Genomic DNA, 23,913 nt, shown 5'->3' with positions numbered 1-23,913 from the left:
CTCTTCTGGAGGTCCTGAGTTCAATTTCCAGCAACCACATGGTGGCTCACAACCATCTGTAATGAGATCTGGTGCCCTCTTCTGGCCTGCAGGGATACATGCAGGCAGAACATTGTATACTTAATAAATAAATAAATCTTTAAAAAAAAGAAAGAAAAATTGAAATCATTTTCAAAACAATCCACGTCCACATGCAAGAGCTCCCAATTTAGATATAAAGATGGGAACTCCTTCCTCTAGACATGTCCATTCGGTGGGTTAGGAGAACAGCCCACTTGCACACTCCAAGCATATTTAACATTGAATTTTTATTTTCTTTCAAATTCTGATGTTTAATGCTCTCTTTCTCGACACAATATGACAAGGCCGTCCCCTGTTACTCCAGCCAGACACCTGAAAGTAGTCTTTGATACTTTTCTCTCCAACACGGTCCATCGGTTCTATCCCCAAAATATCTCCTTTTTAAAATTTCCTCTTCTTCTTCCTTCCAAGTTGTTTTTAATCGCTCTTCCGAACACCTAAAAATATATCACTGAACTCTGACATAAAACCTCCAATCCTTATCAAGATCTTCAGTCAAGCTCCCGCCTCCATGTTCTTCCTGTGCAACTTGCTCCTCACTTGAAATTCCTGTATGACTGGCCTTTGTTCATCATTTTCCAGCTACAGGGGCTTTCTTACCTCAAGGCCCTTGTTATGCTCCCAGGAGCACATCCTGTGTGATAAGAACATAGACTCCACATCTGCCCTTTTAGCTATGTAATCATAAGTGAAACACGGTTTCCGTAAAATGGGAGTGGAATTGGCACCTGTATCTTACAGACATCCAGTGTACTGTACTATACTATACTATACCACCCAACATACAATAAACAACATCTAAGTTTCTTAGATAAAATCAGTTATTCAGTGACTAGGTCCTACTCAGACACAGTTCCTTATTTTTCCTAAGTTCAAGACAATTTATAATTAGTTATTCCCTTTTGGCTTTGGTAGTTTCATTTGATGACTGGTTTTTTTTTTTTTCCCATAAGACACTAAATTACAATGAGGACTACTGAGAACTCAAGAACAATGGCAATGGGTTTTTGATCCTACTGCACGTACTGGCTTTGTGGGAGCCTAGGCAGTTTGGATGCTCACCTTACTAGACCTGGATGGAGGTGGGTGGTCCTTGGACTTCCCACAGGGCAGAGAACCCGGATTACTCTTAGGGATGATGAGGGAGGGGGACTTGATGGGGGAGGGGAGGGAAATGGGAGGTGGTGGCGGGGAGAAGGCAGAAATCTTTAATAAATAAATAAACAATAAAAAGAAAAGAAAAAAAGACACTAAATTACATTATTTTCTAGTATCTGTGGCCTACATACCACTCAATTCCTACTAGCTACAAAATTAATTACATGTACAGATGTTAAATATTTGTTGAACAAATAAATTATTGTAATGGGTTCCAGTTTCCAATTAAATTATAATGAGCTAGCTGCAGTTCAAATCTCTCTTTGCCTAGCAACCTTGACAACATAGTAATTTTAAAGTTCATAATATCCAGTTCAGGTTGGTCGCTTTCTACAATTTCACAAGAATGGGTATGACTTGCCCAGTGGTCTTCTGTGACGTTGTAGGGAAGGGGAGCCGGTGCAGCAGGAAAGTGCTTGTCTTACAAGGATGGGACCCTTAGCTAAGCTCCCCAGCACTCACAGGAAGAGCATGATGAAGTGGGATGAATCCACACAGGCAGGATTGGGGGTGTGGTCAGTTAGCCAAGCCAAATCAGAATGCTCCAGGTTCAAAGAGAGACCGTGTCTCAAAAAATAAGTCAGAGAGTAATTGAAGAAGATACCTGACCTTGACTTCTGGCCTTCCCACACAGTGGCACACACATAAATATGACGGGGGAAATGGATGGTAGCAGCAGGAACACACAAAAATGATTACAGTGTATGGGGTCACCATATAGTATTCACTGAACAGCAGTTATAGAACCAAGTATGAATTCATATCTAGTGATAGCAATTTTTCCTTTAAAGTAAGCATGGGGGATGGAAGCCAACATAGCTTATGCCAAAAGAAATTTCTGGTGCTCTTCTTACTTCATTATCATAACAAATGTAAGAGCCAGTGAGGTGGTTCCATGGGTAAAAGCACTTGCCACCAACCCTGGTGATCTGCATTCAATCCCCAGGTCACACCTGGTGGAAACAGAGAATAAACTCCACCCCTGTCTTCTGACCTCCACACAGGCACCACGCCCACACACATGCAATATAACTTTTAAATTTAAAAGTAATAGAAGTCTAGCTCTTGACTATATGGAAGTAGGCAAGGCTCGAGTTGTGTCATTTCTGTATACAGAATAAAAGGAGGTAACAAAAGCGGGAAAGGGGGCGATCAGCAGGTATTTTCTAGATTGCGGGCCCATATAACTGAATCCTTTGCCACCTGGACTCTTATGTATCTCTAGTCAGATCTATCACCAACCGTAATGAAACAGTTGGAAATCTAGTATTTTTATATGTTTATGTGATGGCTGTTTTAATTCATTTAATCTCTCCTAGGCCGTTTAATGTGGGTAGGTGATAATAAATATTTGGTACAACAGAGTTATAAATTGTGATTATGATCTGACTGTTATGGTCAATATTCCACCAGAAGAGCCTGTCTTGAAGTTCAAGGCATTTGGGTCATTAGCAAACCCTAGGTTGGCAGTATTTTTAAACCCTGGTCCTCAGAATTACTTACGTTAAAAATCAGACTCCCTACCTCAACCCTGACGAAATCAATCGAGGCTGTACTTTTTGTACTTTTAAGAGTGCAGCTGCCGAGCTATCTGAGAATGGAAACTAAACCTCGAGGCCTTGCGACCGGCCTGTCTTCCTCGTCGGAAACAAGCACCACGCATCTTTCACAGCATCGAAGAAGTGTGTCCGCAGCGCCGCCCCGTAGTCCTCAGTCACAGAGCAGCATTGAGTCTGCGCGTTGTGCCGGGAACTCTGGGGTGGCCTCCCCGAGACACCGGCCCTCTAGTAAATCTCCTACTTCCTGCTGAGGCCCCGCCCACGGCCCGCGAACCAATGAAATGCAGGATTGCTGAGGCTGTGAACCAATGGCCAGGGCTGTGTTTCATTTCTGCCCGCAGTTTGAAACTGTCAAGGGGCTGCTAGGTTAGCAGGTGTTTGCTGTGGTTGCAGCGGCGTCGCTGGGGGTGCGGCGAGTGAGGAGTCGGGGTTTGGCGGAGACGGTGGGTGCCGGCGGCGGGGTTCGGCCGCTTCCGCTCAGACAGGACCGGGGGCGTCATCTCTGGAGGTGCAAGGAAGAGAGGACTCGAGCGACGCGAACTGAGCAATGCGCGTACCATCCCAGCAGGTTCTGTTCTTTAGGATGCGGGGTGTTAATCAATCATGAGGTTGTGTTTTCCTAAGAAAGAATTGGATTTAAATGGGTCTGCATTGGAGGGTGGTGAAAGAAGTATTGGAAGGGACTGGCGCTCCCCGTCCCTGCATGCAGTTAGAGGGGCGATGTCACCTTCCTGCCAGAGACACGTTGGTTTGCCCTCTATATCTTAGGGGTTGCATTTGAATTCCTGGAGCCCGCTTTTCAGTTGAGTTGTGCCTGTGGCAACGAGAAGCATTCAGACTATCTTATGGTTTCTACTTAAGTTAGAAAATACTGAGACCATGATGGAATAATGCATGTCACCCACTAAAGAAGCATCGTTCTTCTGCTGTCGTCTCTGAACCCAGAGCCTGAGGAAATGTTACTGCTGTCGAGTCTCAAGTTAATTGTCTTGCCTGTTTGCAGAGAGCAGGGTAAATGGCAGATAACGCATTTTCCAAAGCACACTCGTTTTGTGTCCACAATATATATTTAAGAAACAGTTGTTAACGTCTGATCACACCAGATCCTTTGTTACTAAAGTAATCCACAACTCCCAACTCTAGTTGCCTACCAGGTCTGCAAACAAATCATAAAGTAAAACGTAATGAAAATTAAAACAGAGCAAATTACCACAGTGGTTGGTTTGAAATCAGTGAAGCATTCATTCATTGATGCAGACCATGCTTGTTTTATCTTTCCTAGGTGGCTTTAATGGAAGACAGTCACAGCTGAGATTTAGTTTATTTGTCTTTTGTAAACATAGCAATACTGAATAAAACAGGAATTCCCCTTCCAGAGTCTGGCTGCAACCTGGCTTTCTCTTTTGTGGCTTCCCTGCATCTTCCCTTTCTACTTCAGTGACTTCATCGCTTGTTTATTTTCTTAGCAAGCTGTAGTTGATGCCTGTTCTGGTAGCAACTGAAACTGTCACAAATGGCACAGCAACTTCCTGATTGACTAGTTGAGGACCATTCTTACCCCTTTGTGGTCCATGACCCTCATGATGCTGCCCACACAATTCCAGTGTTCTGGATTTCTCTCCAGACATTTGACCGAGACTTTGCATCTTAAAAGTTATCAATTGTAGATTTAACTGTCTTCTCACGGGAATAGTCCTTAACTTTATCAGAATTATGATCTCCTCCAAAATTATATTGGAAGCTAAAACTCTTTCTAGAAAATACACATGTATTTATATTCTAAAAGTGTGCACAATGTGTGTGCTTGGTCTGAAGGATAATAATTCTTTACCATGCCTCAATGGGTGGTCCCACTCATTCCCCTTTATTTAGACACGCCAATAAATCAGTGCTTCCTCCGTCTCAACCTTCACCCTGTGTTGTACTGCAGGTCTCCCTCCTTTATATTGAGTTCAAGAACTTGACTTTAAGAACCAGTATTGCATTCTAGCCATTGTGGATTGCAGTGCTTGGAGCTGTGCACCGTACAGCAGTGGCCATCCAACAGCTGTCCGCTGTAGTCAGAGCTCGGTTCCCAGATACCTCAGTCTGCAGGTGCTGGAGAGACCTGTGTGACACGGCGTAGCATGTACATGTAGCCTATTCCACAGATGGTCTTTCACACTTTAAACCATCTCCAGTTTACTTATAACCCTGGTGCAGTAGAAACTTTGGGTGAGCAGCTGTTGCACAGTACTGTTTAGGGGATAATGGTAAGAAAAGTCTGCATGTTCAGTGCAGATGCAATTTTAAGAAATGTTTTTGACCCACAGTTGGCTGGACCCATGGATGTGGAACCCAGGGACACTGAAGGCTGACTGTCCTGCACGCCCAGCATTACTCAGTGCTTCCACGGCGACCGCCCGCCAGTGCCCCTGCCACTAAACTCCTGGCCCATCTTCCAAGTGTCACCGTCCTGCAGTCCTCGCTTTGGTGAGTAGGGTTGTGATCCATCTATTAAGACAGAAGTCTGGACACCTTCAGCAGTCTGCGCTTTCTCCTTTTAAGTGGCCATTAATCACGACCCCTCGTTTCCACCACCACCGCACAGCTGTCTCGGAGCCACACCGCCCTTAACCTCGCCAGGGCTGTATTCGAGTTTACGGAGCTCAGTTGTCTCCTGTGTCAGTGATGAGAAGAACCTTTATGCTTGGATTACTACAGCTAGCTCTCAGCTAGTTTCTGTAGTTTTAGAATCCCAATCTTCCCTAAAGTTGTCAGAGTAATTTCTTTAAAGATGTGGCTCTGCAGTGGAGTATTTGCCCTGCCAGGCATAGCTTCATGTGGGTCCCATCCTCAGCACTACAAAAATGAATAAAGAGATTGGGCACATCAGTTAAGTCACTTAATAGTATCTTCTGGAACAATTCAGCCTTTTCATATGAAAAGCCCTGGTCTCAGCTGTTCCTTTTTTTTTTTTTTTTTGGTTTTTTTCGAGACAGGGTTTCTTTGTGGTTTTGGAGCCTGTCCTGGAACTAGCTCTTGTAGACCAGGCTGGTCTCGAACTCACAGAGATCCGCCTGCCTCTGCCTCCCAAGTGCTGGGATTAAAGGCGTGCGCCACCACCACCCGGCGCTCAGCTGTTCCTTTTTATTTCCTCTTTACTCGCCTTCCTTTGCTTCAGCCTAGCCAGACACCTGGTTACTTTTAGCGTACATGCCACATCTCTGTGTCTTGGTCTGTGCTGTTTTCAGGCTCCGTCTGTTTCTCAGGGTGGACCTGCTCATCTTTCAGGTCTCAATCCCTGAGCCGTCTGTCTCTCTTACTGGTGTCCAAAAGTTTGAATAGTTTCTATTTGTCTTTAAATGTATTTTTTATTAGTTTTCTTTCACTAAGACCTTTAATAATTTGAATGTATTTATTTTAGTATGTTGTAGTATATAAACTTAATTTTCTTACAATAATATTCCCAAAATGTAAGTGTCTCAGGAAGGAAGTTTACAGAAATTGTTGAGCTGTCTTAGTTCAGTATCTCACAGGAAAGAATACAGTCCCTGGGATGTCATATAAAGCTGAAGAATGGCAACCACAGCTCTTATCTCTAACACGCCCTGCAGGGGATTGTCCTGAAGCATTTTTCTTTAGTCTTTGATGTACTTAGCTCATCTCTCTCACTGTATTATAATATATTATATTATGCACTGTTTGGAGTAAGTTCTCTCTCTCTCTCTCTCTTTTTTTTTTTTTTTTTTTGGCCTGATGATTCCCACCTGTAAGTGCTCAGTATGTTGAGTGAGTGATCTCTTTTAAATAACATGAAAAATTGTTTGCAAGATAAAGCACTACTTCACGCCCCTGTCTTTAAAAGCTTTGAATTAAGCATTCTGGGAAACCAAGTTAACTTGTGCTGTTTCTGTACAGCATCTGTGCAGAATGTCGTCTGACGAGGACAAATACTCACTTCGTGTTGCTCACAACAACTCCGATCATGACAGTTCGGTCTCCACAGATCTCCAGGTAGGAAAACATCTAAATTTATTATGATTTTTTTATTTTAAAGCATAAAGCCTTCTGTAATGCTGTATGCCTTTAATCCCAGTACTCAAGAAGCAGAAGCAGGGGTATCTCTTTAAGATAGGCCAGCATGGTCCACATAGAGAGTTTTGGGACAGTCAGAGCTACAAAGACAGACCAGCCCCCAAAAAACAGAGTTAAAGTGTTAATTTGTGACAAAACTAAAAGTACATTTTGTTATTTACTTATTCTATTTACAATGAAATACTACATTTACAATATTATCAAACTTAGAGAACTCTCTACTAATTTGGGGAGTACATTGTTTTAAGTGTGCAGAAAATAACTGAACTGTTGCAAAGCTTTTCTACAAAGGCTTTAACATAGTAAAAAATAGAACTCAGAGTTTCAGAAACATTTTGTGAAGTGTTCTCATTGAACTGCCTCTGCTGGGTGCTCTCATTCTTACTGTAAAGCAACAGAACGTAAGCCCATCTGGAGTTCTAGAGCCCAGGATTCTCCGGTGGTCTACAGTCAGGTTCTGGTTCCTGTTGCCACAGACACTGACAGATAAATTAGGAGAACTGACTAGGTAAGGGCATCTTATTTATATGAGAGAGTCAAATCCCAAAGACCATGTGTTCTAACTACCTTAGCTGCAAAAGGTAAAAGAAATGGATGGCCATTTGCCAGGTCAAACCCTGGGGCTTATTGATTTACAGGAGTAAAGGAGAAATGGCTGCTCATGGTCCATTAGCAGGTCTACTACAGGAGACTTGGAATTCTATATATTATTTTATTAGAGTCAACTCACATTTAGGTTTATAGAAAGCAACAGATACCTTGTATCTTATCCACATTTATCAAGTTAGGATTGCCTTATATCTTAATAACTGAAAACCTTGGCATTTCCCTTTATTTTAATAACCAGATATAATTTATAGTATTTTTAATTTAAGAATATTTAAGGCCAGGTGGTGGAACGCACACCTTTAATCCCAGCACTTGGGAGGCAGAGGCAGATGGATCTCTGTGAGTTCAAAGCCAGTCTGGTCTACAGAGTGAGTTCCAACATGGGCTCCAAAGTTTGTCTTGAAAAACAAACTTAATTGATTAATTAATTAATTAAATATTTTAAAAGAATTATCATTAATTTAAAGAATTACAATTAATTTACTGTAAAGAATTATAATTGCTGTAGACATCATGATATGCTAAATGATTTTTTTTTTCCTGACACAGAGTTTCACTTTGTAGCTTCAGGCTAGCCTGGAACTGACTATTTAGCCCATGCTAGTTTCAAACTCGTGATCCTCTCATCTCCACTTCTCAGTGCTACAATTACAGGTCTTCACATCTGCACCTGCTACACCTTCTGCTTAATCCTAGGATATGGTTTGAAGTTGCTTTGTGGGGCGTCACTGAGAAAGAGTTGCTCAGAGCCATGTGAAGGCTCTGGTGTTAAGGTCTGTCGGCCAACTTTCTTCTGTCACTCATAGGTGTTTGCTTCTCTTCCACAGTGTTAATAACACTGCATAAAAAGTGTATTTCCTTCACCTAACGCCTAATGCATATGTGTGTTAAGTAGACGCCACATTGAAATTCAAACCTACTCAGTCTTTCACGTTGAAATTTCACAATTTTCAAGCAGAATAGTACAAACTCCTTTTATAACTTTACTTAAAATTCCAATGCTAAAACAAAGCTACAATCATACAGATTTATTTTATGAACTCAAATCCATGCCATTTTCTTCTAAGAACAGTAGCAAAAATAAGAGAGCTGCCCTGTGAGTATGTGCTTGAAACTAAGGAAAACAAAATGCCTGTGTAGTTTCATAAGTTTGAGTATCCAATTTGCTTCTTTTGAGTTGCATAATAGGAAGAAAATTTTAGTACCTTGTGTGGTGGTGCATGCCTGTAATGCAATACTCAGGAGGCTTAGGCAGAAAAATCGCAGGCTTAATAGCAACCTGGACTACACAGCAAATTCTAGCCTGAAGAATATAGGGAAGTCCTGTCTCAAAATAAGAGAGGAGGGAGGGAGGGAGGGAGGGAGGGAGGGAGGGAGGGAGGGAGGGAGGGAGGGAGGGAGGGAGGGAGGGAGGGGAGAAAAAATATAAACAGTCTCAATTGAAGTACTTGTACTTGAAATTGAGAGTGACAGCTTTTTAACAGCATGTCTTCTCATCTTCATTGAAATTGATCTGAAACATAAGAAAGAAGAGATAGAAAAATATTATATGAATCACCAACATCTGTTTCCTCTTTAAACTTTTAACTGTAAATATAAAAGTCATGCTAGAAGTACTCAAAGGACTCAAGCTTAGCATAAGAGCCAAACTTTTCTGTATTGCGGTAAGAATATAACTGTTATGTGATTAAGTAGTTTTCTTAACACAACAAGAAGCTGAGTGGTTGGATGCAGCACAGTAACTACTACAATCCATGACTGTTACTGCTTCTCCTAGGAGGAGTATGAGGAATTGCTGCGTTATGCTATTGTGAATCCAAATGTTGAATCTGGTGCTTCACAGCCGTCTCATCCAAAGGGAGAAGTGGTACCAGATAGATTTCCTGTGCCAGCCGGTATGTTTTGCTAACCAGGTTATGTACAGTTGTCAAGATACCACGTAAGATCGTGAGTTTGTCAGTGATGGTGACATTATTGTGGAAATGTTCCTTGCCATCAGCGGTTTCTTCTCAGTCCATGGTGTAAAACAGTAACACATGGGTCCTGCTTTGCATTTTACTGTGTTGTTTCTGGTTCTTTTGACAGTTAGATTTTATTTAAAATTCAGTTTACTTTTAACTTTATGAAAATGACTAAAGGCAAAGTAACACAGTGGTGATTATCTCTTAGTGGGATTGTTATGCCTCAGTTCTTGATCCAGAAGTTTTATGTGAGGATTACTTTGAAAACTAAATGCCCAAGCCCACCTTTAAAGATGACCCCAACACTGCCCTCTGGGAACCACATACTAGTACTTTGTCAGCGATACTTATGTGGGCAGGAGGATAGACTGGGTTATAGACAAAGGTGAGCCGTCGTGTGGACTGTCTGCAGTCCATCTGGAGTCTGGCACAGGCCGCATTGTGCTTTGCTAGAAGGGGTAAAGGAAGAAACAGACAGGAAGCTCTTTTTACCTCTATAAAGTACAAGCTCAAGCAACTCATTCTGAGTAAGTAAGAGCTGCTTTGCATTTATTTATTCACGAACATGTGTATGTACACGCCTACACACACCTGCCCACAGGGGTCTGTTATTTCCTTCCACTGTACAGTTTCTAGGGATTGAACTCAGGTCAAGCTTGGCAGCAAGCGTCCTTACCCACTAAACCATCTCATGGGTCCTGAATAACCGTTCTTGGAGAGGGCTGAGACAGCCAACATGAGAAGTCACCATATAGTTGGCTTGCCCCCAAGGGTAACTGTCCTTGCGGATGCATTTCACAACCCACACAGAGACAAAAGGCTCCTGGGTTTCTGCTGAGTCACAACGCTAGTCTCTGTTCCTCATTCCCTCCGTTTGTTCATCCCCGCCCCTCACCATGTTCCCATCTTTAGACTGCTGCTCTGGAACAAGAAATAAGACTGGAGGACCATGACTTCAAATAATTTACCATGGCAGAGTGTTTTCTGTCCAAATTTCAATTCATTTAAGAGATGTGACCCCTGGGTTTACTCACTATGCATCAGGAGTGTCAATCATACTTTGATTACACTGAGTACCTTAAAGTTCCTACTGACCAAACTAAAGTACTGCAGACCGATTAATATAAACAGGCAAGGGCTGGGAAGAGAGTTCACAGGCCAAGTGCTTGCCATGTAAGTTTGAGGATTTGAGTTTGAAATTCCCAGTGCCCATGTAAAGCTAGTACAGTAGTGCGATTCTGCCCTTCAGGCAAGGTGGAAAGCAGAGACGGGAAATCCCAGAAGCTCACAGACTGGGCAGCTATATGCACAGCAGTGAACACAGAGACCCTGTCTCAAACACAGCAGGCGAGCATCTCCGCAAACATGTCATCACATAGGCACACAGACTGTGTGTGTGCACTTACAGATGTTATATCTGTACCTTAGATAGATACATAGAAAGTAAGCACAGTGTTCTCAAATCAGATAGTACAACTGAGCAATGCTTGACCTCTCTAACAATCAGAAATTCAAATCAAAGCCATATTGAAATTCCCATCTTACCCCACAGAAAAGCTGTCATTCCAGAACACAAAAACAACAAATTCTGGTGAAAATACAATACAGGGTAGACTTAACATGCTGCTGATGGTGGGAGTGTGGACTCGTGCAGCCTCTAAGAGAGGCATTGTGGAGAATCCTCTCAAAAGTAGATGGATACAAGTTATGAAAAATGATTGCAAGCTTTTCTAGTTCTAATTCTGTCATGGATTTTTTTGTTTTGATGGTAGGTAAGTGCATAAAATATATTTGATACTAAAAGTATAAAATTTAATGAGGAGCCATCTTCACAACTTCTATTCCAAATGCCAATTCTAAATGAATTATGCTGAATAAATAATCTTTGGGCCTGCTTAATTTTGGTGTGTGTTTTGTTGTTGTTGTTGTTTTCTTTTTTTAAAAATAAACTAAAACTAGGACTACCATATGGCCCAGCTGTGTGCCTCTGGATATACACTCAAGAAAATCCAAGCTAGCGTACAACACCTCACACTATAGCCATGGCATAGAATCGGAGAACAATGGGGTGCTGTTCAGGCGTGAAAAACAAAATCATGTTTGCAGAAAAATTAATGGAACCTGAAAATCATCAAGTTAAGCAAAACAAACCAGCCTCTGAAAGACAAATAGTGCATGTTTTTCCACATATGTGGAATATGGATTTTTTTTGAAATTTAAGGTATAAAAGTAGAAGGAATGTTATTTGAAGGGGAGAGGATCAGAGGGGCAGGGACAGCAGAGTAGGGAGGGATGTGTATGCTCTCTGCATGCCTGAGAATGTCACAGTGAAGCCACTGTGTGTACAGTGCACGCACACATTTTTTTAAGTAGTTCAGTTTAATTTTAGGTGTGTGTGTGTGTCCCCCCCCACTTTATTCTTTCTAGTGGGAAATAATCCTGTAAAAGAAACTGCAATGGAAATTGGAAAAGGATGTCATATTTCCAGCCACTCAAAATCATGTGGGATGACAGTTCCTTAGTTTGTTTCATTAAGTACAGTGTACTTACTGGAATAATGTCAGCATATTACTTAATAATCAGACTTTTAAAATGCTCATTTGTTGCTGGTTTATGTGATAATATTTAAATATTGGGCAGTATCATTGCAGGTGATCTTTCAAGCTCTTAAGTTATATGATGCTATTTTGTAAACGGTGACTATTTCAACAATAAAAGCACGGAGTCTATTGGACATGGTGGTGGAACATGCTTACAACCCCACCACTTAGGACATTGAGACAAGAGGATAGCTAGTTTAAGGCTAACCTGGGCTACATAGACCCTATCTCAGAAAAAGAAAAAAAAAATGGGGGGAAAGCAAATACATATTGCATAGCAGATGTGCCACTTAGGGAATAATTTTTTTTCTTGCAAGGAGTTCTGGAAAGATTTGCTTTTAAGTAACAAGTTGTATAGTGATCCTGTCATTGATTCATTTTACAAGAAACACAGGAAAGCCCTTCAGTCCTGGTTACTAAAATCTTCAGTTAGTGTGGGATGCACGAGAAATGATGGTGGATAGTGTCTAACTCTAGTAAATCTGTGATAGAAGATTGACTTTTCTACTGCATGCTTTTTAGAGATAGAGGCCAGTTATCTGTCTGGCTCTCCCCCATTCACTGAGTAATGGCAAGTGCTGAGAGCTATGTGTCTGTGAACATGCATGTTGATTGGTCTACATAGTTCGCATCCACAGTATCTGATAAACTAAATAACTAGCCCCTTTATATTGTCAAATCTTAACAATGTTAAGGGCGGTACCAGCACTGAATATAAAGCAATAGTGGTCTATATACGGCTACCCTCACCTGGCCAGTTAACTCTCTGATCCCTAGTTTTCTCCTTAAGGTCTAGAAAATACCTACCTCCTAGGATGGCATGTGCCACCTAGCCCTTAAACATTATCACAGAAAGGTAAAAGCATTTGTTAATGTTAATGTGATGGTATGTCTTCAGTTCAGACTGGACCAAGATAAGACACATCTTTGTTTGCTGTTTGTGAAGGGTGGAAGGGGTATAGAAGACATCCCGTGCCAGTCAGACCTCAATCAATGACAGTACTAATATCACAATCACCCACTCTGAGGTAGACCTCTGTTTTTCTCAGCCTCCAGAGTTGACAGACATCTTGTAGCCTTTTGATATTACTTTGCCAGTTGGAGAATTCTCATTTCACCTGGCTGCTACTTGATTGTTTTGCCTTTCTTCTAGGGTCATCACCAGTCTCGTCACCCAGGAAGCCCTCTCACCCAGTCATGGATTTCTTCAGTTCACATCTTCTAGATGACTCTTCCTCGCCAGCCTCTACTTCTACTCATAGAGATGCCCATGAAATAATTGTGGGTGATCGCCTTGTTTCTGATGAAAATCTTCAGAAGGTGGAGAATATACTTGACCTCTGGAGTTCAGGTCTGAAGGTACTGCAGTTGCTCTACTGCCGTATGCACTGTAGTCTGACGCTTGAGCGCTCTCTCTCTCTCTCTCTCTCTCTCTCTCTCTCTCTCTCTCTCTCCCTCCCTCCCTCCCTTCCTCCCTCCTCCCCCCTCCTTCTCTCTCTCCCCTCTCTCTCTGTATTTTTAATTTTTCTAGAAAACAAAAACCTAAACCTTTAGGTTGCTGGAATGATCCATCCATCCAATGTCTCAGATTTGTGCTCCTCAGTCTTTAGTGCACATATGAACTACCTCGGCGTCTTGTTAACTGTGGGTTGGTACTCAGTATGTTTTAGGTGGTGTCGCGGCGTAAATGAATGCAGACAGGTTGTAAAAATATATACAGCTTTAATGGGGAAATAGACTTACAGAACCAGAGGTTCCCGCGGAGAACAGGAAAGCAGAAGGGCCAGCTGGGAGCACAATGCAATCTTTATAAGTAAAAAATATCCTCGGGGGACCCCGCCCCCTGCTAGCAAGGTGATTGGCTGGGTCTCCCCTACATCTCCCCTTTTTGTCTAAATAAGATAGAGCCAAACCAAATACAATTATATACAATAGAAACAAATAATAAATATACTAAACGTTCTATTTCAAAGAATCTAAATAATGTAGAGAGTAACTACAATTATCTAATCTTCAATTCCGTCAAAGATCTGAGAAGGGAATTAGTATTACCTAACAAACGAGAGATATCCAAAATGTGCAACAATTGACAGAGACAACTGACTACCTGGGCAATCACCCAAAGTCTCGTTTGCAATGTTGAGTCAACCAACTTTGGCTAAGGCCTAACATAACTGACATATCATTATTAAAGGCAAGGAACTTTCTTAGAACTATCCTACTCTGTCTTGGCAAGATAAGACAATCCTGTTTCATCCACTTATGAATATTCTGTATCTTTGTCAGTAGTTGAGGTATAGGCTTTTTTTAACCCAAAGGCTAGTTCTGCCAAGAAGACAAGCTCCCAGTGAGTGTCTTTGGTGCTCAGCATTCTCTCGGGAGTAGAGTGGTGTTGCCAGAAGTAATTGTGTCTCATTGGCACAGAATTTTAGGTTAGATTAAAGGCCATTTTTTTACAGTTCTTTGAAGAGGCTGAAGATCATACTATCTATACTAAATATAATCTCTATGTATCTAAAAAACCTGATTAACCTAAAAATAAATATGACAAACATATAATTCTCAATACCTATCTAACTTGAAGACTAAGAGAATAAACAACTGTGTAATATATGAAGACAATGATCTTCAACTATAAACAATGTCATTACATATCAAATGTAAACAATGTTATTATATAAATAGTATCAGAGGTAGAAATGTACATTGTAATATGGTAGATGTATCAATACAATATAGACAAAGTTATAAGCATACTCTTATGCAAAAATAGAGGTAGGAACACTCACATTTAATATTCAATATATCAATATACAAGAAACAGTACCAATACAATTTTTTAAAAACAGTAATTTGGGTCTCCCCTACAAGGTGGGGCCTAAGATTGCATGTTTCTATTACACTCCTAGGTAATGTTGCTGGTTTCTAAACCCTACTTTGAGTTGCAAAGTTTTAAGGAGTTTCTAGGATACTGTGTGTTCTGCCACATTTCTCGTGGGTTTTCAAGGACTTTTTGATGATGTTCAGTGACGATTGACACTATTTGTCTCTTCAGACTTGGTGATGACAATAGAGCCTTAGGAGGGCCATATACCTGGAGTCCCAGCTATTTGGAAAGCTGGGATTGAAGGACCTTTTATGTTTAAAAAACTGTATACTTTACCAATGCATATTAATTTTATAGCAGCTACATTGTCTGAAGAATCTGAAAGTGTTTTTATTTGGTGATGTTAATAGCCCGCCAATAAAACAGTATTACAGAAATGTTCTGATTTTTGCTATTTTTTTTTAATTGGGGGGCTGGAGAGATGGCTCACTAAAGAGCAAAAGCACTGCTCTTGCAGTGGGTTGAAGTTCAATTTCCAGCACCCTGTCAGTGGGTTACAACCTACTGGAACTCTGGCTCCAAGGCATCTGAAATCCATTGCCTCAAGGGCACCTACACTCATGTTCATGCACCCACACAGAGACTTGTGCATAACTTAAAACAAATACCTTTTTAAGTAATATGATTTAACTATTATTCTAAAATGGAGAAAATGAACTTTACTGAAGCATGTAGTATGTATTTACATAAAGTTATGATCGTATGAATTCTGTGGCATCTATATCTTCCTGTTATTTGAAACCTTAAGCTCTAGCAGTGCTCCGCCAGCAGCCCCCCCCCCGTGTCCGTTCCCCCCCCCCCCCCCGTGTTCCCCCTCCCCCCCGGGGCAGGTCTCCTGGTGTGGAAATAGAGGATGTCTGATGCAGTGTTGTACAGACAGCCACTCAAACGACTCTCTGTTCATTAACCAAGAGTGTTTATTGAAGGTTTTTGTTGGTTTTAGATGCTCATTGATGGCTTGGTGTTTTAACTCATGACAGTCAGTAGGGTGAACGGGCTGAGCTCTTTGTTGTCAGGTGACTATGTGGTAAATTGTTTGGGGGAAACCTCAGCTCTATGATTTCAGCTACCACCACCACCACTAACCAGCCCATCATTGTGCCTCAGTTTAGCCCATATTCCTACATTTTTAAACCTGAACCATTTTTTGTTTAAATTTTTTTGACATTTTATGTTTTTAATCTTATGTGTAGGGATGTTTCCTCCATGTATGTAAGTGCATCCATGCTTGCGGTGCCCATGGGATGACAGAAGAAGATATCAGATCTCACAGGACGAGAGTTGCATATGGCTAGCCACCATGCAAGTACTAGGAATTGAGCTCAGGTCTCCTAGAAGAGCAGCTAGTGCTCGCAGACATTTAAATCTGTGACTACAAAGAATGTAGTGAATGAACCTGAGTCTTTTTTAATGTCGTAAGATTTCATACAAAGTAGCATACATTGGGAAACTGGAGAGCCATGGCTGTTGAGCTTGCTAACATCGTTTATTAGTATGCTGGGATTTTTTCTTTTAAGAGCTCTTGTTTTGACGTGCTCTTTTTAATATTTATTTTCAGTTTAATTTTGAGAGTGGTTTAAAAGAAGAAATGACTTACTTTCAGTATGTTTTCTTTTCAGACAAATGTTCTATCTGAACTAAGTAAGTGGAGACTTAATTTTATCGACTGGCACCGTATGGAGATGAAAAAGGAGAAGGAAAAGCATGCGGCGCTTATGAAACAGCTGTCGAACCAGATCGCTGACTTGAAGGAGCTGCAGAAAGCCTTTGAAGTTTCCCTCGGAAGGAAGGATGAGGTCCTCTTTTCTATGCCTCCCTTTAGCGAGACTCAGCAGACACTCAGTGGAAATACAGTTCTGAGCTGTGACTATCCTGCTCCCATCAGACAGAGCAGGAAGCTAATATTAGGCACGAGGGTAGTGGGCTCCATCTGGAAGCTCTGGCTTTGGTGTTTTATGATGTTTTAAGAGCCTGCTCAATGTAGACACAGACATACTAGGTTTTTCTACCTGATCATTTGTGTAACTCATTAACATCAAGGAGCCAGCATTACCTATATTCTCCATCCTTGTGGATGACAGGATAAGCCTCTCAAATGCTCTCAGTGAGATAAACACAGAAAAACCAGAGGGTAGAGTTCAAACTGGTCCAAGTTTTCTTACCTCCTGATCACATCTTAAGCAAAATAGTGGGCAGTGAGCCTGTGCCCCTGCTGACTCACATCTGTTTATGGATGGGAATGTGCTAGATGTCACAGGGACGGGGCAGGTGCAACAGCAGCTCGCCTTACGAAGCAGCAGGTTTATTACTGCTTGACTCTTTGAGACAGGGTCTTACCGTGTCGCCTAGGCTGGCCTCAACTCAGTATGTAGCTCAGGCTAGCCTCTCAATTGGAAATTCTTCCGGCGGTCTCCAACTTCTGAGATAATAGACATAATCTATACAATAGACAAGATGATATTTTTTCAGATGTACAGTTACTGTTCTTTACTGGTGTAGTATAAAATCAAACATTTTGTGTAGTATGCTTTGTTTGAAACGATTTCTCTATTATCTTCAAAACTCCTAATTTTTCTGACCTAGAAGAAGCATACAAAATGAGTATGCTTGCATTCTGTTTATGAAAGTGGATAAAATGAGCAAGCCGTATATCGCCATCCAACTTAAGACAGTGTAGCGGACTACTTAGAATGCACTTTCTTACTTAGAAAGCAAGGCTGGGCATTGTATACATGTAATCTCTGTATTTTAGAGGTGGAGACAAGGAGGATCACAGGTTCAAGGCCAGATGTGCACACAGCAAGACTCTGATCCCAAAAGGGGAAAAAGACATAAACTAGAACTCAGTGTCTTGTGGGTTTTGTGGTTTACAGAGGTCCTTCCGATGTGTCTTATTTCAGATACATCCAGTCATGCGGTTCTCTGGAAAAACAGTATCTTAGGAATTAAATGCTTTATTTTAAGGATAGTAATAATGTCATTCAAGAAAACCATTAAAACAGAGCTATTGTGTTTATAAATTTGCTGAAACCACAAAATAATTAAATGCTGAGAAACTTCTATATCTAAGGTAGTAACAAGGACTAGAAAGACATTTCCACCAGACCCTTTTCATAAGTCAGATAAATAAAGACTTTCTAAATATGAAACAGTTACCTTCATGAGGTAAATGTTAGGAAGTATGTTGATCCTCACACATGTAAACTTTATTGGAGAGTATCAATATGTACGCACAGTGACGATTTCTTTTCCTTTTCCCATCATTTATCAATACTTAGCACACTGACATGAGAAACATGGTCTCTGTATAACAGTCTGTGCCAAGCATGCCTGCAGTCCCAGCACTCAGCACTCTGAAGGAGGAGGATCACAAGTTTGAGTCCAGCCTAAGCTACATAGTGAAACAATGTTTCAAAAAACAGAAAGATGAGCTAATTGATGAGTAGAGGCGCGATACCTATAATTATTCTCTATAGCATTTTTGCATGAGAAAATCACTTTCTGAAAATGAATAAACTGAGGAGCCAGGCACCCTGTAGCTTAAGACAAAGGAAAACCCGGAAAGATAGCGTCCTTTCCGTGAGTCAGCCGCTGCTGTCCTGGTGTCACAGTAAACTGGGTTGTTACTGTTCACAGGTGATTTCCAGCTTGTCTCGTGCCATCGGCAAGCAAAAGGAAAGGACAGAGTTGATGAAAACCTTCTTCCACTGGCGGATCAGCCATGTCAAGTCAAGACAGGATGTGAGTATGAAAGAGGGGCGCTGTCAGTCTGCTGTTAGACTTCTAGTTAGAGAGAATCAGGGCGACTTACTAGAGCTCGCTAAAGTCAAGATTTGTTTTCTAATCAGTCAGTACAAATTAGGTCGTAATGTTGCTCTGATTTCAAGAAATTTGATTTTGATACATTTAGAAAACTACCTCCCAGATTGTATTGATGTAGGACATATATATATATATGAATGACAGATAAGCCGTTTGCTGCTTCACTGTAGTTTAACAGGGTTGTACCTGACATTTCAATACTTGGCAATGAAACTCTTTAAGACACTTGACCTTGGAAGGAGTTATTTGGAAAAATAATTTGTAGCCTTAAGTAGGCCATTTGCTTCCTTTCTTGTTTCTGCTTCTGACATGTCTGTTCAAGCATAGCAGCCTGATGCGTGTTCTCAGCTTCTCAAGGCTGCAGCAGGGGGTTCGCTTGAGCCCAGGGTATGGTCCCACCCTGGGAAACATAACAAGATGTTTGCTCTAAAAGAAATGCTGATGATAATAAATCCTAAGTACATCCTCTTCATAAACAGACATTACTATTTTTACACTTAAAAGGAAGCAGGTGGTGTTTGTTCGAGACTTGACTTAGTGTGAGAATTAAAGAAGGTCATATTAGGTAGGTTTTGACAGGTTTATACCAGAATATCACACTTTCAATAAGTAAATGCTCAGTGTATCAAAAATAGTGATAGTTTGTAATATATGTTCTTTATTTGTAATAATTGTTATTTATCAAATTAACAAAGAGCAATAAATTAATGAAGGAAGAAATGTTTGTATGTACTGGTCTTAGCAAATGAGAGGCGGGGGCAGGAGGATTGTGAATTGTCAGCTTAGCGTGCAGAGCAAAAAAACACTGTTAAAAGTAGAAAACTGGGGCTGGAAAGACGACTCAGTAGTTAAGAGTGCATACTGCTCTTGCAAAGGACCTTGGTTCCCAGCACCCATACCAGATGGGTCATAACCAACTGCACCTCCAACTCCAGGGCATCTACCTACCACCTTCTGGCCTCCACAGGTACCTGCACTTGCGTACATGGACACACATCACAAAATTTTAAATAAAATAACTGAAACGCAGAAAAATATGAATATGTATATGCCATAAAAAACAGAATATAGAAATCTCTGATTAAAGGAAATGAATATAGAGATGTAAAAGACATGAATATAGAAAATATAGGCTATGTTCACATAGCCCTGGAGTAGTTCTAAGAAATAAATACTTAAGGAGAATATTATCATGAATCTCCTTTAAGAGTACCTTCTAAGCCGGGCGGTGGTGGCGCACGCCTTTAATCCCAGCACTCGGGAGGCAGAGGCAGGCAGATCTCTGCGAGTTCGAGTTCAGCCTGGTCTAGAAAAGCTAGTTCCAGGACAGGAACCAAAAGCTACGGAGAAACCCTGTCTCGAAAATAAAAAAAATAAAAGAGTACCTTCTATTATTAGATCTCCTGAGTAAATTGGGAACGTGGGGATAATGAGAGAGGGTAGAAGCAGGGGGACGGGAGGGAGGGGAAGGAAGAAATATATATAAATAAAAGCATTAAAACTAAAATAAATAAATAAAAATAATTAATGGACCAAAAAAAGTATCTTGTATTAATCCAAGTGTATCGTATACATATTCATCACATTGAAACAAGCTATCAAGGGGCTGCGGACATGGTTCAGTCAGTCTGCTGCATAAGCACGAGGCCTGTGTTCACATCTCTAGCGCTCAAATCACAGCCATGCACAGCAGCACGTAGGGGCTGGAACAGTTGGAGGATCCCTAGAACTCATTGTCCACCCTAGCTGACTCAGTCTCTAAAAATAAGGTAGAGAAATAGAGGAAAATAACCTACATGGACCACTGATCTGCTCGCACATACACATGTGTACATGCCATGTGAACATGCATACACCATACTTAGGAGGTGGGTGGATGGCTGAGACTGTCTAAAATTAGTGTGCCATAATTTTAAAAAGTATGTGTTAAGTGACACCTGATGAGAATATGTATTTTTAAATGCTGGCTAGAACTGTCAAGTTGTCATCACTGTTGAATAGTATCTTAATTTTAAGAAAATGAAGAAATGCAACTACTTGAAAAGCATTCACTGATGAAAGAAAAAGAGTTGATGCTCCGTTTGTTCAGCGTAGTGTTGCAGAGGGTGACAGTGTGGGTTAATTATTTCCACAAACAAAAGGGAAAGTAGAACCACCCGAACCATTGCTACCACCTTCCGCCTTCCAGCCACTCTGTCCCTTTCCAGTTCCTGCTTTCAGCTAAAGGTCATGCAGACGCGTGACTGAGATGACACATTTCTTGTTTTCTCTGAGCGTAATGTCTTGGCCAAGAACCAGGCAAGCCTGACTTCTCCATCCCCGCCTATGTGGCCTCACCAGTTACTGAACCTGTCTAAGCCAGTTTCCCATGTGCTGCAGCATGATTGTATAGGATTAGTGATGGCATCCGTGCCCTTCCCACTGTGCTGGTTTTTGTTACACTCCCCATACATTTACCAGTTCTCTGTGGTTCTAAGGTTGGGTGTTGCCTTTGTTCAGGTCTATGAAGATAAATTGGCTGACCAGTACTTCCAGAGAACTTTGCTGAAGAAAGTCTGGAAGGGCTGGCGTTCCGTGGTTCAGAGGCAGTGGAAAGAGGTGGTGGAACGGGCATGCCAAGCGAGGGCTGAAGAAGTCTGTGTGCAGATCTCCAATGATTATGAAGCCAAACTTGCTATGGTAAGCTGCCCACAGGGCTCACAGGGGCACACAGAAGCTGAAGCAACAGTCACGGAGCCTGTATGGGTCTGAGCTAGGTCCTCTGCATATATGTCACAGTTGTGTAACGTGGTGTTCTTGTAGGACTCTTAACAGTGGGAGTAGATGTGTCTCTAACTCCTTTGTCTGCTCTTGGGACCCTTTTCCTCCTACTGGGTTTGTGCCTAGTTTTGTTGTAACGTATTATGCTGAGTTTGGTTGATATCTCTGGGAGTACTGCTCTTTTCTGAAGGAGAGCTAAGGAGGAGCAGATCTGGGGGAAAGGGGAGGTTTGGTGCGGTGTAGAAAGAAGTGGATGGAGAGGGGAAAACTGAACAGGATGTAATATATGAGAGAAGAATAGATAAAAAATAAAGTTTCCACTTTGTATAGTAGAAGAAATGTATAGAACACAGCACTGAGCCCAGCACGTTAAGAAAGAAGACTGAGAACTGAACTCAGTTCTCCTGCTCACAATTTAAGCAGTTTCCTGACTGAGACATCTCGCTAGCTCTGTAAAATTTATTTTCAATACTATTGTTATAAGAAAGAAAGACTTTTTCCTTTTAAAATGATTTCAAAAGGCCCTTTGCATTCCAAATGTCTAGTTTTCTCTAACCCCTTTCATGATCCAAATGATTTCCTATGGAAACAATGTAAATTCTATTATTGAAAGTCACAGAAAAAATAATTCAATGTATAAACATTTGCTTTATATCGAATTTACATAGGAGCATAGTTTATTTGAATTAATAAAGATAAACATTTTTAAATTTTTGTTGTTGGCTATATAAACACTAAGCCTTGACTGCATGGCAAGTTAGTGACCAGCCTAGGCTACAGAGGACCCTGTCTCATAAGATTAATTAAGTAGATAAAAAGCAAAGAATAACCTTGGTCCAGCTTTTGACAATAATATTCTTTCTTGTGTTTCAACCCCCTCCCCCTTTGTGTAATTCTTTAGTTATCTGGAGCCTTGGAGAATGCAAAAGCTGAGATTCAAAGAATGCAGCAAGAAAAAGAGCACTTTGAAGACTCCATGAAGAAAGCATTCATGAGGGGGGTGTGCGCATTGAACCTTGAAGCCATGACCATATTTCAGAACAAAAGCGATGCAGGTGAGTAATTTATGGATGGTTCTCTGCTTAGTTTCAGAAGAAACGAGGGTGGCTGGTTATATTCTGAATGTGCCTGGTCTCTACATCACTCGTCTGTGCTTTCCTAGGCTCATGTCCAGCTCTGAATCCACCGGAAGAGTGAGCTTATTCATTGCCCCTTGTGCTTTAGAGCTGGTGAATAGGAGTCTCAATTTTTACTTAAGCTCAATGATAAAATGATTCTTTTTATCTATCTGTCTATCTGTCTGTTTGTCTGTCTGTCTGTCTATCTATCTGTTTATTTGAGGCAGCATCTAAGTTGGCCTTAAATTCATGTCCTGCTTCAGCTTCTCTGGACTGGAATTTTAGGCATGCATCACCATGCACTGCCAAAATAATGTTTAATTTTAACATTTAACATTTTGAGGTCCTCTTAACTAATAATTTTAATGCCTCTAAAGATAAAATTTCTAGTTTCATTTTTGCATAGGTTGCCACATTTTATAGAAAAGTTAGTTGATTAAATATTTCTAACCTAATCATAGTTTCCTAAAACCTATTAAATCAGTAAAATAATTTTTTTAAGTCTATGTAATATCTGGAGTCTTTTTGTAATGGTTTGTCTGCATGGATTAGAACACTATAAACTGCTATCAGTTTATAGTGGGGCCATTTCTCTCATTGGGCTTTAGACCCCTTCTCCAAGTAAAGCCCATAACATACCTGCTTCAGGGAACTCTTAACAGAGACAGTGCAGTGAGCAGAAGGTGCCCTGTAAGACAACACGGTCGTGGAAGACCCTGCTTAGCATACACTTGTCATCTTTGAGTCAGGCTCCCAAGGTCATGAAAGTACCTGAGCACTTCTTCAGTATTGCCTAATATTACATCCAACTGGGGGACTCTGCTAATAAATCAGAGGTGACTTCATCTTGTTACACTGTGATCTAATCACACTGTGAAAAGCATGTCTGTGTTTGGCTTGCCTTTGTTTTAAAGCATCAGCAACCATTTCTTATTAAGTCACAAATGGTACTGAGTGGTGATGTTAGGGCACCGTCTTTCCACCAGAATTAGCCATTGACTATAGTCTGTATACAGGTTAGACAGTAGCAACTTAGAATTGCAAAACCTCAAGGGTGACTAGTGTGTCTCAATAATACCCAATAATTTGGTCACCACACCAACCAGTTACTTTTTTGTTTATTTACTGCTTTTCATTGTATGTATGTATTTATCTATCTGTTTGGAGGAAGGAGGATATGCACAGGTCATGGCACAAATCGTGGAGGTTGGGATGCTAGAGTCAGGTCTCTCCTTCCACCATCCTGCAGTTGAACTTAGGCCATCAGATTTGGTGATGCGC

General features: G+C 41.0%; 1 protein-coding gene across 1 annotated transcript in view; it reads left to right on the top strand.

Moving 5' to 3' along the window:
- The first annotated feature begins 3,109 nt into the window (after window positions 1-3,109).
- The window catches only part of Poc5 (POC5 centriolar protein), a 32,240-nt gene continuing 11,436 nt past the window's right edge, over window positions 3,110-23,913 (top strand). The window contains exons 1-9 of the mRNA XM_057790030.1: window positions 3,110-3,366; window positions 5,111-5,270; window positions 6,699-6,794; window positions 9,262-9,379; window positions 13,199-13,404; window positions 16,552-16,728; window positions 18,569-18,673; window positions 21,254-21,433; window positions 22,416-22,569. Coding sequence (XP_057646013.1) covers window positions 6,711-6,794; window positions 9,262-9,379; window positions 13,199-13,404; window positions 16,552-16,728; window positions 18,569-18,673; window positions 21,254-21,433; window positions 22,416-22,569 — 1,024 coding nt within the window. The 5' untranslated portion in view covers window positions 3,110-3,366; window positions 5,111-5,270; window positions 6,699-6,710. The remainder of the gene's footprint in view (window positions 3,367-5,110; window positions 5,271-6,698; window positions 6,795-9,261; window positions 9,380-13,198; window positions 13,405-16,551; window positions 16,729-18,568; window positions 18,674-21,253; window positions 21,434-22,415; window positions 22,570-23,913) is intronic.

This window comes from Chionomys nivalis, chromosome 15 (genome assembly GCF_950005125.1).
Source record: "Chionomys nivalis chromosome 15, mChiNiv1.1, whole genome shotgun sequence".
NCBI lineage: Eukaryota > Metazoa > Chordata > Mammalia > Rodentia > Cricetidae > Chionomys > Chionomys nivalis.
This window is presented reverse-complemented; position numbering and strand designations above follow the sequence as displayed.